The sequence below is a fragment of the Planococcus citri genome, chromosome 4 (genome assembly GCF_950023065.1).
Source record: "Planococcus citri chromosome 4, ihPlaCitr1.1, whole genome shotgun sequence".
NCBI classification, from domain to species: domain Eukaryota; kingdom Metazoa; phylum Arthropoda; class Insecta; order Hemiptera; family Pseudococcidae; genus Planococcus; species Planococcus citri.
The window spans coordinates 6,547,231-6,563,916 of NC_088680.1; the positions used below are offsets into that span (position 1 = coordinate 6,547,231).

At 34.8% G+C, this 16,686-nt stretch overlaps 2 protein-coding genes across 3 annotated transcripts; one reads left to right on the top strand and one right to left on the bottom strand.

The window, feature by feature from the left end:
- Positions 1 to 444: 444 nt before the first annotated feature.
- On the top strand, positions 445 to 2,590 carry LOC135845777 (homologous recombination OB-fold protein-like). Of its 2 annotated transcripts, none has more exons than XM_065364603.1 (7): positions 445 to 627; positions 699 to 876; positions 1,019 to 1,158; positions 1,233 to 1,289; positions 1,370 to 1,613; positions 1,688 to 1,861; positions 1,933 to 2,590. In XM_065364603.1, the coding sequence occupies exons 1-7, from the start codon at positions 589 to 591 to the stop codon at positions 2,370 to 2,372; spliced, it is 1,272 nt and encodes a 423-aa protein (XP_065220675.1). In that variant the 5' UTR covers positions 445 to 588; the 3' UTR covers positions 2,373 to 2,590. The 2 variants fall into 2 exon arrangements, with proteins under 2 accessions (XP_065220675.1, XP_065220674.1); XM_065364602.1 differs by having other exon boundaries at positions 446 to 627; positions 699 to 954.
- LOC135845782 (large ribosomal subunit protein eL43) lies at positions 2,560 to 3,304 on the bottom strand. The gene is made up of 3 exons (XM_065364609.1): positions 3,144 to 3,304; positions 2,830 to 2,958; positions 2,560 to 2,746 (listed from the first exon to the last, which is right to left on the bottom strand). Exons 1-3 carry the CDS (start codon positions 3,144 to 3,146, stop codon positions 2,600 to 2,602), a joined length of 279 nt encoding a protein of 92 aa, XP_065220681.1. The 5' UTR covers positions 3,147 to 3,304; the 3' UTR covers positions 2,560 to 2,599.
- Positions 3,305 to 16,686: the final 13,382 nt, after the last annotated feature.

A 16,686-nucleotide genomic window follows, 5' to 3' on the forward strand; every position in this document is an offset into this window, starting at 1 on the left:
CTCGAGTTCGTATGTCTTTGGAAAAGGTCAAAATTTGACATTTTCAAAATTTTTGAGGCCATAAAATAATATTTTTGAACCAAATTTTCAATTTTTAAATAATTTTTTCTGAATGTTGCACATTTTTCAGTTTGTGTTTTGGTAACACTGTTGAAAAATTCAGTGTTCCCAATTTTTTCAAGTTTTTCAAAACAATGAATTTTTATTTTTTTTCTCTGTAGCCATTTTATTTTATTCAACGTTTGGAAAAATTCTGTACTTTTTTGAACCAAAAAATTGATTTAAGTAATTTTTTAAAAGATTGATCTATTTTAATTCAGAAAAAAAAACTTGAAAAATGAACTTTCGTTTTAGACTCGTTGTCGTTTTCGTTCGTTCAACTAGGTCAACATTGTTTACATTTTTGAACACGCCCGCACCGCACCCTCCGTTCTTCGTAAAATCAGTAGAATTGCGCGAAAAAATCTCAAAATTTTGATTCTTGGTGAAAAAAGTGACCGGAAATCGGTGTTTTTGATGAAAATACCCAAAACGAAGGCGTAGATCTGAATATATTCGACTCAACGGTGTAAAATACCCATTCCTAAGATGTTCAAGTTCACCGACGACGACGATCCGGACGATGAAGTAAGATAAAATGATTCAAAATATATCGACATTATTTCATTCAAAATACTCATCTCTTTCACCCTCTGTAGGGTTTTTTGGACCTGCCTCTGGATAAATCCACCTGTAAGGGCGAACTCAATTCAACGAAATGTTCGGAAGCCGATAATCTCAAAGATATACTCGAGAATTGCGAAGAAGACGATCTAATTCTTTCTATGATAGATACTGTGGATACTTCAACGATCGATCAATCGTTACCGAAACAAGGTTCAAATAATGTTAATTTACAAAGCTTTGAAAGCATCTCGACTACTCATACGACACCTCGAAAGAATGATTGTCAAAGTAAGTCGTCGTGAGAAGGGTTTTCCATCAATTTCATTCACATAGAGTGGATTTTGTTCTGCAGGTTCGATCGAAAAATACATCACGACGAGTAATGTTAAACATAAATCAACGTTAGCTGATCCTTGTACGTCTACGTTGAAAGCTCCTAGAGTAGAATATGAGCGAAAATTCCCCGGTCCGGCTGGATTGATTCCTATAAAAGTAAACTGACGATTTTTACTCGAACGTGAACGTTTCACTGGTTCTAGATTATTAATCGGTATGATTTTTTACAGTCGAAATTCACGACTCCTGTGAAATATCAAGTTTTGCCCGAAGGTTCACCCAAACAGGTATATTTTTAAGGCAGATTCACTCGACTTGAAGATGTACTTATTGGTCTTTTGATTCAACGAACGTTTGATATTTACAGGCTGACGTAGCTCCAGGAAAAAATGATTTCATTTTCGAAAGTGGTTGCTGGGATGAACTTACTAAAGATGTAGAAACGATGTCACCTCGATTAGTATCGATTATCGAAGAGAATACCGTAGCTTCGGTCAGAAAGATGAATATTATCTGTAGCAAACCTAGAAAATTACGATTCTTCGCTGCCCTAATTGTAAACATAGATTGCTCCGTTTGTGATCCGAGTATCATGTTGAAAGATTCTACAGGTATTAAGTTAATTCAAAATGTGAGATTTTTAATAATCGATTATCAGCTTACTCGAAGGTATTGATTTGTCTAGGAGAGATTCACGGTACATTGCACAAGGAGTTATGGGAAACGTATAGTAATTTACTTACCGTAGGAACAGCTTTACTAATGAAACAAGTTAGCGTTTCTAGTATCACGAATTCGAGAAAATTATACGTCAACGTTACCAGTAACAATATAGTCAAGCTTTACACTCCACAAACAGGTGAACACATCGATAATAATTGCACGAATCGAATCATAGAAAATATACATTGTATCTGTATTTCTAAATAGGAGCTCCAGTTCTAGTTACCGAAGTAGCGTCTATTTCTCAGTTCGATATTGCTCCTCAAGTCAAGAAAAACGAACGACTGGTTTTCGAAGAAACTAACCCAAATATACCCCCCAAGCCCACTAGAGAAGTTCCTACTCGTAAGCCATCCTCAACAAACCCTGTTTCGAAGACGACTGATCATATTACTCAAACGACTCGTAAAGAAAACAAACCTCTTCGTACCGATAACTTCAAAACCAAGACTGATACACTCGTTCGTAACGTAGAATTATCTAGTAATATTCCACATCGAAACGAGATCGTTTTCGATGAACTGAACGGTCTCGACGATACACTTATTCGTTCGGTAGAAATATCTAGTAATATTCAAACTCAAAAAGAGATCGTTTTCGATGAATTGAACGATATAGACGCCGATAGTCTATTTGGCGAATTTTAATCTCGCTGAGGAGTTCATTTTATAAGTTTATTTACTTCGTTAACTATTTTTCATTATGTTCAGTGCAGAGAATCACGATTATTTAGCCGAAGGTTGTTTACTTTTCTATTTTTTTTCTATCACTCTTATCGTATTTGTAAATTTAGAACCATGTGTGACAATATTAAATTACTACTAAGACTCGGAATAAACGTTAAAAAACAAATTTATTACGTAAATTTAGATGATTACAAATCGTTAATTTCTCTTAAACGTCTGATAGCTGATCTTACTGATGTAGCGGCGGTGGTCGAGTATACATAAGCTCCTCCGGCGACAGTACGTTTGCATCTTTTACAAGACCAGATACCAACACAAGATCGTTTCATTGAATCCTGTCGAACATAACGTGAGATTTAGTATACGACGAATAGCGAATAATGAGAGATTTTACAAATGAATGATAACAGATACGTACTTTACCACAGAAAGAACAAGTGTATTTCGAATGTTGGGTGATTTCGATCTTTTTCACCATCTTCCTGAGCGAAGCACCATATCGGGTACCGTACTTTCCTACGATTCCTACCTTCTTCGTTCTTTTGGCCTGAAAACGTGAAAAAAACACGGATTACTTTAGAGCTGGCATGACGTTTTTACCTGAGAGTGTTAGAGTAGATTACGAGTTGACGAGAAGATGTTAGTATTTTGTATGGTTATTAAAACGAAATATGTAGCGGTAGCGATGTCGAAACGAACGATGTTGAATTATTATTCGTTGAAAGTACTCACCATTTTTAATAAATTTGGTTAATTTATAATTAACGCACGGATTTTAACGTTTAATCAACCTAGAAGATGGTAATTTCTAAACAGGTAAACACAAGAGGTACCACGAGGACGAAAACGGATGAAACGAAAAACACACCTTATCAAGACCACGGGTGCCTCAAATTTTGAGAAAAATATGATTTCGTTTTCGAATTTTTTATTTTTTTTTGCATATTTTTTTTTTGGCGCATTCTTTTGAAATTTAATTTAATATTTAAATTTTTGAGAATGTTATGTTTTTTAATTTTTTTTGTGAATGGAAAAGTTTGGCCGTAAGAAATAGAAATTTCAACACCCCCACCCCCCTACTCCTTACCAATAAGCAATAATTAATTTGTAATTGTAACATTTTGATTCAAGAAAATTTTCAGAATCAGAATTATGATTTTATTTTTTCTTTCCCTTTCTAGTCATATTTTCGATTAGAAATTTTGAATTTGAAATTGAATTGAATGAATACCTCCCTCTCCCTTGTTATAAATTTCTTAATTCTTACAGTATTCTTAATTAGGTATCTATGTACTTCTTTCAAAACAAGTCGACCAGTTGCGGAGAATTCCGCAACAAATTCTACATAAAATGTACATACATGACGTCATTGTAAAAAATAATGAATTTCGTGTCAATCAATTATTCTCCATTATTTATTAGAAGTTAAGTAATTTCAATAATTTAATTTAAACAAAATACACTTGAACTTGGCTATATCAAATATCATATATGCAGAAGAATAATGGATAAAAAATTTCCAAGTGAAGAACTGCAGAAGTTTCATTTTTTCACTCAAAAATTAAAAATTAAAAATCCATCTATAGCTGGATGCTGGACCCCATAACTTTTTTATTTTTTTATACCATAATAAAGAAATTTTATCTTCTTTCCATTGATACATATAATTTTTTTAAAGATCTGCTCAGAGACCGGAAGCTGAGACATAAAGCTTAGCTTTTCGCTTTTAGCTTCTGATGAAAATTATAAAGCTTTGGCTTTTCGCTTTTGGCTTTCCAATTTATATGGCTGTAAAGCTAGCTTTTGGCTGGCTTTCACCACATGGCTGAATTCAGCTTTCAGCTTTCAGCTTTTGGCTTTCAGCTTGGCAGCCAAAAGCTGAGAGATTTTGGCTTCTTTTGGCATATAGTGTTGGGTAAATTCGCGAATTTTCTTTTTTTGCTTGCGCATGCGCAAGAATATGCGCATATTCTTGCGCATATTCCGCAGATTCTTTTCAAAAAAATTAGAACATTCTGCTTAGTTTAGAGATAATAGGAAACTTTCCATGAAAAGGTTTCAAATTATCAATTAAAATTGGAAATTTGTAAAGAAAAGTAGTGGTAAAACTCGTAAATTGTGGAAAATTGTAGAAAAATCTTTAAATTTTTTGAAAAAAGTCATGATTTTTATTTTTTTGAGAGAATATTCTCCAAGCATTTGAGAATATTCGCGAATATTCGCGAATATTCTCAGATTATGCGCATTGAGAATATTCTCAGGCCAACACTAGATATATTTAATTTTTTTAGCCTGTCTGGCTTATCTTAGAATCACATTTTAAATTTTTTATTTTTTATTATTTTTTTTAAATTTTATATTTTTTAATTAAATTATGATAATTTCAAATTTTCAAAATATTGTGGCCAAATTCGAAATTTTGAACACAAAAACTGAAAACTAAACAAAATACAAAAAATACTAAATACAGTAAAAAGCCATATAAGAAAGCTGAAAAAATAAAGCTTTCGGCTGGCTTTGGCTTTCAAATTTATAAAGCTTAGCTTTCTTTTAGCTTTCAAAAGTTTTTGTGATATGGCTTTTTACGGCTTTTAGCTTTTAGCTTTCAGCTTGCTTCCGGTCTCTGGATCTGCATCCCTTAACCCGAGCCTAAATGGATCAATTGTCAATTCTTTCCTGTTGTCCAGTTACAGAGAAGTTAATGGTTTTTTTTATCGCCATCGTTTCTATCATTTCTATGGTTTCAATGTTTCAAATGAAAATATCATAGGGTATTTTGAAACAATTGGTATTTTTTTAATCAGCGTTTTCTCTCATGAATCCATTGGTTTTTTATTTTAAAAATTTTTCTAATCAATTACGTAAATCCTAAATGAAAAAAAAATGCACGAAAAAAATATGCATTTTTATTTTCTGTAGGACAGTAGGAGAGGAGTGTAAGCTGAACCAGGGGTGCGAACAAATCAAATCAATTTAATAGACGTCTCTGTCTCGTTCAACAAAATCTCATCAATCTTTTTATCAATCAGCACAACTCACTCTTGACTCTTCATCTTCACTCATCTTTTCATGTTTTCAAAAAATATGAAAATTTCAAAAATTTGAAAAATTTGGCTAAAAATGTCTTTGTATGACGTCACACAAATATCAACCAAGGTTTCAGAAGTTTCATGGATGTTTCCAAGACTTCAAAATGATAGAGGTATTGCGGATCTATTTTCGTGATGGAAAACCAAAACATTCTCATATTTCCAAAATCCAAACATTTTTTAATTACAATTTTTTTGGAAAAATGTAAATTTTCAAAAAGATTCGAAGGCATTCGCTCAGGTAAGGAGGTTTCTAAACGTCAAAATTAATTCGCAAAAACCAAAAACGGCCGTACAATCGGCGCAAAAGGTACCAAATGGCTCCAAGTTTTGTGTATTAATAGTTAGATTTGGTATTCTGAAAATATAATTTTTCGTAATTTTTTTCGAAAGTGAAAACTGAAAAGGAAAACGATTTTGCCCTGAAGCACGACCCTCTGAAGAAATGTTTGTGTCTTGAAGAAATGTTGACCCATCTTCTCGGAAAAACGGAAATACGAGTCCCCCCCCATCTTCCGTCCCTTCAATCCCTTAACGAAAACATTTTAATGAAGATTCTGCTTTCCTTCTTTCTAAATTTGGATTTTTGAAAACATTTTATGTTAAGTAGGTACCTATTTTTTTTTTGAAATTCCGGACGTTTTTCTCCTAGTAAATTTTATCACACCTTCGCTCAGGAATTGAATGAATTGAATTTGCCAACCGCCCTCCCAGGGTCTTTTTTTATCCTTCAGTCGAATCTTTTGAAAGTCTTGAATGAATTTCTTACCAAAAATCCTGATTTTGTCCTATTCTTTCGAAATTTTTTTTTTTTTTGAAATGATCTAACATCTAACCTTATTATTTCATGTTGTTTTTGTTTGTAATTCAAGAAGTTTCCCTCTATAAAATTGCGACCACCATCTTCTCCTCCCCCCCCCCCCACCTTGAAGTGAAAAAACATTTCGAAAAACTTCTTGCTCCGGTGAAATGTCATAATTGTCTGTTTCTCACCTGCTTATTTGCTTGTTGTCAATGTTGTCAAATGCCAGCTTATTTCGAATATGTTCTACTCGTATGTATATTTAGTTCTCGATAAATCACTAATTTGTATTATTTTTTCACAGATGCTCGTAATCGTATTCGCGCTGAGTCAAATATTACGCAGTAATCTAGCTGGGAAATTGTACCTTCCGTGAATTTACGTTCGACTTCCTGCAAATCCGCAGACCAGCTCTCTGAAGATCACTGCGAATCTGCGCATGCTATCAGATGAACAACGTTCAACGCATAAGTAGGTACCTATACCTACTTATTTGGCATACTTATCATACTCACTCGTCGTTTTTTCGTGTAGAATTTTCAAAATTCTCTCGTCTGGAAGTTGTTCATTGCTTTGTGGAAAATCGTCCTGTACTTTGGGATCTATGGTTTCGTTCTATGTTGCCCTTGGAATTTTCCAAATTCTGATTTATCAAGCATTTTTCGGTAACGAGCTGACAAAATTTATCATGGGGAGATGTTCAAGTAACAAAGATCGCTCAATGAGATTTGAAGGAATTGTATTCCTAGGTATCTGCTTTCCGATGGTAGCGAATATTATTTTCTTCGTTTCAGGCAGTTTTGATGAAAATTTCTCCAAATTTGCGAAACTCACAATCAGTTCTGGTCTATCAAAGATGGATGTAGTTCTGATTTTTCTTGCCTCGAGGATCAGACCTGCCTCCGAGCGAGTAAAATAGCGTGGCCTGGTTTTATTGTTTCGGCCCACGATTGGCACATTTCTGGTGATATCTGACTACTCATTTCTGCAGTCAGAAATTGCCGTTTTGACAGTCAGATTTGCAGTCTGACTACAATCAACCAATCAGCAGGGATCGCGGAGCGGAGCGGAGGTGGAGGCCCGGAGGCCCCCGGAGGGTACCCTTTTTTTGCCTTGCTCCGGGAGCAGGAGCCGGAGCAAGAGGTACTTGAATTTTTTTTACTGGAGCCGGAGGTGGAGGCGGAGGCACTTACAAAAAAAAACCGGAGCCGGAGGTATTTTTTTTCAAATAGCCGGAGGGGAAGGCTCAAAACCCCCCCTCCTTGACCTCCGGAGGCGGAGCTGGAGGGCAGGAGCCCCCCGGAGGATACCCTTTTTTGGGCCTTGCTGCGGGAGCCGGAGCCGGAGCCGGAGCAAGAGGTACTTGAAATTTTTCAAGTGGAGCCGGAGTTGGAGGTGGAGGTACTCATGAAAAATCTCCAGAGCTGGAGCCGGAGCCGGAGGTATTTTTTTAAAAATTTTGGGAGCCGGAGCTGGAGGTGGAGGCACTAGACCCCCCCCCTCCGCGATCCCTGCCAATCAGAAACAAGTATTTTTTTGATATTCCGTGACAGCGCTGACTTGTCAGAAGACTGAGTGGAGATCTGGGTGTGGATCTGACTCCGAGGGTCAACTTGCCAGGCAGGTGAGTGTGTGTGGTGATCTGGGCTGTGTATGGTGTCTGGTTGTAATATTGAATTTGTGTTTTTTAAAAATGGTGTGCAATGTTGTAAAAACTCTGATTATGATTGATTTTGTAATGATCAGTCTTCTGTCAAGGTTTTTCATGTCAAGCAGCCGGCGTGTTGTTTTAGCCCAGATCGATCGTGTTTGTAATTTCTGTTCTGTTTGGTTTTTTTCGCCACTGATTTCACAAATTTTGAGTGTGTGGTGTTTGATTTTATTGATCACGTTTTTTACAGCAAGTAACCTGCCTACGATAGAATTGTAAGAAGTAGTTTTTATTACGAGAATATTTTGTGCATTCTCATGCTATTTTCGTCGTTTTGCATTTAGATTTTTATGATGCACAAATACGCATAAGTATACGTATTGCAGCTGCATCGAGTTGCGTTTATTATGAGGGGTTATCTTAGTGACCATGGGTGACTGAAGCAGAGGGTCTCCCACTTATTGAGTAAAAATATACCAGCAAAGAGTTGGGCTGAGCATAGAGATCTCAGTTGATGTAAGACTGTGCTGTAAGTAAAGTGCCTGTGCTCGTTGATGCTATTTTCCCTGGTTGCCTAAGAGATACCTACTTTGTTGATGCTGTATTGATGATTATGAATACGATACCAAATATTACGCGAATATGTGAGTTATCTTACTGAGTATACTGATACATGAATAGGAATACTTGTTTAGAATATGCCTTGATTTAGTTGTTTGAATGATATCTTGGTGCATTGCGCATGCAATGTACCATGTACCTAGCAATGATTTTAATTGGGATAGTGATTATGATTAGTACAGTGGTTGCCATTTGATACACGCATTGTATGTCTTGTCAGTGAGTCAGGACCCTGGGGGGGGGTCTCAAAGGGGTACCATTATGCAGTATGTGTGACAAACCATACAGGCAATGATGTGGTCCTCTCACATAAATCTGTGTTTGGTGCCTAGGGCATTGTTGTTACGATGCTGCTAGTTGCCCATTGAAGATCATTCTGTTATACTGACACTGATGGGTGAACCACAGGTCAATTATTGGCACTCGGGTCAGAAGCATCCCCACAGTTGGCTGTGGCTGAGACAGAGCCACCTGAGACGCAGGCTTGTAGGACTGCTCAGGTTTTGTGGTTGCTCCAAAATTAAGGTCCTAGTTTGGAGCTTTCAAATGGTCCAGTCTGGTCATTCGGTTTTGCATTTTTTATCTTTGTAGGTTGGTCCGGTCTGGTCCTGACCAGAAATTTTGATCATGGTCATGGGTCACCCCAGGTCCAAAAAATGGCCGTCATTTCGCTCTGAAAGAAAAAAGCTTCCTAACACATTAGATGAGTTGAATAATGGGATTTTTACTTTCAAAACATTGAAACTTCAAAAGAAATTAGATCACAATGAAAATTTATTCAAAATAGGCATCTATAATGGCATTATAAATTTGAAAAATTGGGCATAACTTACATCCAACCATTTTATCTGAAAAGGGTCATCTGTTTGGTTAATATTTACATAATTTTATTTTTAGAGGTCTAAGGTCTGGGGTCTGGTCCACTCAGTCTTGTGTGCATTTTTGGGTCAGGTCGCAGTCATCAGTCCGGTTTTTTGGTCCAGTCTGACAAGCCTGCTGAGATGGAGGTCTTTTAGAATTGATTGTGATGTTTAGATTTACGAATGTTATTTACGAGCCTTGCATGATCAATGAGTACAAATACTATCAACTGACAATACTGGCAACTCCATCGAAAAATGGTGTTTTAGGCTCCTAGCGGTCTAGGGTGAAACTAAATCTTACCATAACTACCTCAAGCATCTGATTTGCTTATTCAAATTTTGCGGATGCGCAAGATTCAAACCAGGTTATAAACCAACCAATCAGAGCATTTTTGATAAGAGTTAGTTTTTTACCCGGGCTGTTCAGATCGCGCTATTACTGCGACAAAAACGCTCAATGTATTTAAAATGGAGTTGCCAGTATTGTCAGTTCATAGTATTTGATGAGTAGTATGTGTGTGTACTCAAAAGTGATTATTTTTATTACAGATCGCTTATCATCCATCCAAGCTCCAGCCAAGTCAGAACTCCGGACCTAACAACCTCAGTTGATTGATTATCAAGATTGATTTAGATAATTTGCATATTCTTTTGATGATTTTTTATTTTACCTGACAATTGCTTATGTTTAATACTTAAATAAATAGTCATTTGGTTTGTGATGGCTTTTCCTGATGTATTTTCAAACTACTTTTCCAAGTATCTTTTACAGAATGATGCATAAAAAACATTGAAATTATGTAGGTATCTACTGAATATAATCGAGAAGCCAGCTATGATTTATATCACGAAGTTGATTCATTTATTTAAGCATAGGCACTTTTCAGAGTCACAATTGAGTAAGACTCTCTCATAGCTATTTATTCGAGTAGAATTAAAATCATTATTGCTGAAATTTGTAAGCTTGTAGAAGGCTTCGTGATCGAATAAAATAGAAAATGTCGAAAAAGTAGTCTAGACTACTCCTGTAGGCGCTCAAATTATTAGAAACTTTGCGTTTTTTGACAGATTTTGTTTGAGAAATGAAATCGGGATGTAAAGTCAATTTTCATTTGATAAGTTGGCATCCCTGACTGATGAAAATTGCGAATTTGAACTCAGTTCCCTCGATTTTCTCCATTATGGCACTTTATGTTCATGGAGGGCTTCGTACACGAGAAAAATGTGAAGATAAGTCGAATAAGTTGCCTACTCTCAAGGCAGGCAGAATAATTCATAGAAACGTGGAATTTTTCAACGATTATAATAATTTTCAAAAAATTCGTTAATGTAATTGGTAAGTAAAGGTATTTTTAATAGGGTAAGTTGGCATCCCTGACTGATGAAAATTGTTGATTTGAGCTCAGCGCCCTTGATTTACCCCAGAATCGTTTTTCTCGTGTTCGTGGAAGGCTTTGTAAACGTGAAAAATATGAAAATATTTCGGAGTGTCAAAGAAGTTGCCTACTCCAAAGGCGCAAAAATTATTAGAAACGTGGAGTTTTTCAAAAATTATGATTCTCAAGAATTTTCATTGAGAAATGCAATGTAATTGGTATGTATAGATAGGTAATTTTAATCCGGCAAGTTGCATCCCTGACTAATAAAAATTGTAAATAGGGTTGCAAAATTTTAAATACATAGATCAATGAGAAAGATAAGGAGTTTACAAATTTCTGAAACCTCACACCAGGTGGTTACAAAATAAAATATCAGGTCTCAAATTCAATACAATTAATTTACACCTGCCGCACATTCCATTTTACCCTGCTAAAATTTTTACCACTAGTTGCTGTCTTATTGTACCAACCCTACGTTTTGATTGGCCGAATAATATCTTCCCTCTTTTTTGGGGGGAGTGGCTAAAATTTGAAAATAGAATTGGGGTGCGCGTTTGACCTGGGTAAAGGGGTTCAGTTTGGTTTGGACGTTCGTGCGGAGTGGTTGTTGTGTCAGCATCAGTCTGATTTTTATTTTCACATACAGTGCCTTTGTGTGGTGTTTTATTTAGATCCAGAATTACGAGTACGTATTAGGTAAGTAATTAATTGATTAATATTTGAATGAGTTTTCGTGACGATTTTAAAATGGATTTTTTAGTTGTAATTTTGAATGGATTTTTTTCTAAGTTAGATTCAATGTTTTATTTTGTGATGATTTTCAAAATCATGGGAGAGAATCGATTTTTTGTCGCAGGGATTTCAAAATGGATTTCTTTGGTGATTAGTTTATAAGTATTTATTTTCAGGCGATGTTCAATGAATTTTTGGATAGTAATTTTGAATGGATTTTTTCTGGGTGAGTTCAAATGAATTTTTGGAAATTTTTGTGGTGATTTCAAATTATGGAAGAGAATAAATTTTTGTCAGTAGGTAATTCGGAATGAATTTTTTTGGTGATTTTTTTGTATGCAGGTAAAATTTATATTATAATAGGTTATTTTGAATAAATTTTTAGATTATTGTAAGTTTGAATTGATTTTTTTCTGAATGAGAGTTCAAATTAATTTTTAGGGGATTAATTTGAATAGATTTTGAATAGATTTTAGTGATTCAAATTATGGGAGGAGAATAGATTTTTTATCATAGTGATTCCAAACAATTTTTTGTTGTATTTTTAATTTTAGATGATTTCAAATGAATTTTTGGATTTAAATTTTAAATGGTTTTTTTCTGGGCAAGTTCAAATCAATTTTTGGGGGATCATCTTGAATGAATTTTTGTGGTGATTTCAAATTATGGGAGAGAATAGATTTTTGTCGCAGTGATTTTGAGTAAATTTTTACAGAAGTTGTTTCCAGAAGCAGCCCCCCATTCAGGTGTTTTGGTTTTTAAAATTCAATTTTCACAGCCAGTTTTCATCAAATGCTACATATGTACTTTTTACATTTGTACGAGTATTTTAAATTTTTGCTGCTGTAGGTAGGACGTAGGTATGTGTAGCATTTTTTTGGCTATTTAGTATTGGGTGGTGGTATTTCTCAAATAGATGGGTATTAGGACTTATAAGTAATTATTTGATTGATTTTTGAATGGTTCTTCTCTAAATCTGATTGTTTTTCCACAAGTTTTTTTATTCTACTTTCTTTTTTATATGCATTTTTCTGTATGGCATATTGTTTTATTGATTTCCATTTGAATTTTTCTGTTTGAAAAGTGAATCTTTGAAGCCAGTTTTCCTTCTTCATTCTTTTCCTCAAGTCAGTCTTTAGTTTCCATTATAGATTTTTTTCTCATTATCCATAATTTTTTCTGTGGTATTTTTTTTTTAAATTTGAATTTTATTCACTTACCTATTTGTTTGTTGTGGTATAGTCAATTGTACATGCGAACTGCGAAGCATTTGTTGCTTTTTCTTGCATACTGTTTTGACTGTTTTAAGTAAGTCTATAAGTATTGCAAATTTTTCAAGTCCATTTTGGTAAATTAAATTTCTAGCTGCTGTATACCGGTTTTTTAAGCGTTACTTTGAAAATTGAATCTCTTTATTACCCAGTTTTGTTTTGTCAATTTATCATTTCCTTCTACATTTTTATGTGTAGTTTTAGTTTAAAAATTCAATCTTTGTGACCAGTTTTCTGCTTCATTGCTTTACCAATTTTAGTTGTTGATTTTTGCATTTTAGTGTTTTTGTTATTTTCTCCTTGCTTTTGTTTTTTTCACAATTTTTCAGTGATACTGACCAATGCACCTTAATATGGTAATTTTCCATTAAATTTTTCCCATTTGTTTTAATTTAGTTACCTACTTTTCCCTTATTTATTCCACAGTTGTTTTGCTGTTATGGTTTAAGCAACTGAAATTTCAACTTTTTTCTTCTCTCTTTTATGTAGCTTTCCTAGAAATGTAGATTTTTCAAAGTAAGTTTTGTGATTTTTTTTGCAGAGTTTCCAATAGGTAATTTTTTGTTTGCCTATCATATCTCTTTAATTTTCCTGTTGTATATTTTTCAAAATTTCTTTAGCTAGTTTCTGATTTGAACAAACCCTTGCAAAATTAGGTTAAATTTGCCCCCCCCCCCAATTATGAACTGTTGTTCTGTATTTTTCGTATGAAAAGTGACGTATTTATGGCGAACTGAATAGGCAACTTATTTTACACCTATTCTTTCAAATAGGTAAATATTTACGGCAAACTCAGTAGGCAACTTATTTTACATTGGAGTCTTGGAGATTTTTTCATTGAAGGACCATACAATATCACAAAGGTGTTGAACGCATTTTTCAAGTTTAAATTCCCTTGAAAATTCAATTTTTGTAATTAGAGAACCCCTACAAACCTGGTGTGGATATACCTCCCCCTCCATTTTGTTTTATTCACATGAGTAGGTATATTTTTTGACCTATTTTTCAACCTTGAAAACGTTGCAATTTTTGGTATGTAGTTGAACATGGTAGTTTCTTTCTGATTTTCAGTTCAGGTTCTTGTTATTTTCTTGGTCAAAGTTTTTTGTTATATTGTCACACATTTTAGAATTTTTCCCATAATTATCAGTCTTTTTTAAACCAGTTTTAGAATTTTTCCCATAATTATCAGTCTTTTTTAAACCAGTCACAGCTGTACCAGTTTTTACCTACCTGTCAATAAATTCGGTGTTTTTTTCCACGTGGTGTTGTAATCAGAGCATGTCGCTCATCTCTGAATTTTTATATCAATTTTCATTTATTTTTTCCTTACACAAATGTTGTACTTTTAATGATTATGTTACTTACCTTACTCCATTATGTTTTTTTTTGCAGTTTCAATCAACATAATTGAAAATTCGCTTCAAGACATTCAGATGATGCTCTGCAGAGGTTTCAAATTTCAAGCAGAGGACAGCTTCATTGTAAAATTAGCTCTCCAGCTTCATTGGGTAAGTTTTTTGGTATCTATTTAAGCGTGTTTTTCAAATTTTAAAATTTTGGAACTAACTTGTACTAAATTTGTTTTTTTTTTTTACTTCACTCACTTTATTTTTCACTCCGAATTCAGATTTTGAAATATTTTAAAAAATGTATGTGATATATTGGCGTACATTTCACAGGTGATGCAGAATGGGAGAGATTAGAATCGTCAGAGTCAGAACATATGTTTTACTGGAGATAGGATATTCTTGAAAGTAAGTGGTACACAGATGCATGAATTTATTTTATTTTTATTTTCAATATAAACAAGGGTTTTTATTATTTAATGCCATTTCACATTTGTTCACATTTTTGTTGTAGGTAGCAGTTTTACATCTTCAGTGACCTTGAAAGCAGTTTGTTTTGATAACGATTTAGTGGAGGCGAGGTAAGTAAAGATTGATGTGCTTTCAGTTTGTGTGTTCAAATTTTCATTTTAATTTTATATTTTTTATTGTGTGTTACAGGTTCTTTTATCTGAAGATTTCAAGAGCCCAGCGATCACAAAAGCACGAAAATTGAAAAGGGAGTGACCACACAAAAATTTGAAACGCATGTAAACCATTCTTTTTGACTTGAGACATCCTCTATCGGATATAAATGCTCAATCAGAAAATGTTTGAGCATTTAAATACCATATAGGGTGTCTACACAAGTGTCAAATTTCTATGTAGAGTTGCACCATTTTCAATTTTCATGCTTCAATGGAAACTATTGTTTACATACTTAATATAGGTTAATATGGCCCCTAAATGGGAGCAAGATCCGTTTCTTGCTCCAACTCCTAGTCGCACGTCCACGTCGTAGGGGCTGGGACCTCGCCGGACTCCAAAAGTTCGGCGTGCAAACGCGACAGGGGGGCGTGATTAGCACGCTTCTTTTTTGATACTCATTCAAAAATTCATTTTTGTTTTTTTTTTTTTAAATACAAAATTTCATGTTTGGACCTCAAAATTAATCGCGAGTTAGGCTGTCTCTGTGTGTGTTGTCTTCTCACGCTTTTCTGTGTGAGATGCCAACACATTACATGCATTTGAAATGGTAATTGAGTTACAAGGCAATGGTTTTCATTGTTTTGTAGTTCTTTTCACATTATCAGATGAGGTAAAACTGTCTCGTTAGTTAAGATGTTCCCACAAGATGCCACTTTCAATATAGATGGCTTCATCATCTACATTGTAATGCTTCTTGTGATGGTTGCCTGGTGGACTTGATGCTGAAAACTGAGGATGTCGGTCCCCATACCTGCCGCAGGTTTCAGCATCTCGAACCTCCAGGGTATCAGGCACGTTGGCCCAAAAGTCTGCTTATTTTCTTGTTTGTGTGCTGCTACCTTTGGAGCCAGGTAGGGCTGCACAAGCGGTTTTAATACCTCGGCTCTGGAGATGGCGGAGGGTCGAAAATGGTTCCTACCGGACGCTCTTTTTAGTACCTGAAAAATTTTATGAAAATCGATAAAAACCACTAGATGACGATTATCGATAATCCATAAATTAATCGAGTCGAATAATCGAATAATCGATAAATTAATCGAGTCGAGTAATCGAACAATCGATAAATTAATCGAGTCGAATAATCGAATAAATAATCGATAAAAAGTCGATAAAATTGATAAATTAATCGAATAAATAATCGATCGAATAATCGATAAATTAATCGAGTCGAATAATCGAATAAATAATCGATAAATTAATCGAATAAATAATCGATCGAATAATCGATAAATTAATCGAGTCGAATAATCGAATAAATAATCGATAAAAAGTCGATAAAATCGATAATCGATAAATTAATCGAATAAATAATCGATAATCGATAATGCTTATCTGGTGATTTTTATCAATTTTCATAAAATTTTTCTGGTACTAAAAAGAGCGTCCGGTAGGAACCATTTTCGACCCTCCGCCATCTCCAGAGCCGAGGTATTAAAACCGCTTGCGCAGTCCTACCTGGCTCCAAAGATGGCAGCACAAAAACAAGAAAATAAGCAGACTTTTGGGCCAACGTGCCTGATACCCTGGAGGTTCGAGATGCTGAAACCTGCGGCAGGTATGGGGACCGACATCCTCAGTTTTCAGCACCAAGTCTACCAGGCAACCATCACAAGAAGCATTACAATGTAGATGATAAAACCATCTACATTGAAAGTGGCATCTTGCGGGAACATCCTAACTAACCAAGAGACTTTTCCCTTATCATACAAGGTGAAAGGAGCTACGAAACAACGATAATCGTTGCCTCGAAACTCGAATCACATTGCTGACATTTGTGATGTGTTGCAATCTCACACACAAGTATGTGAGAAGACAACACACACCAAGACAG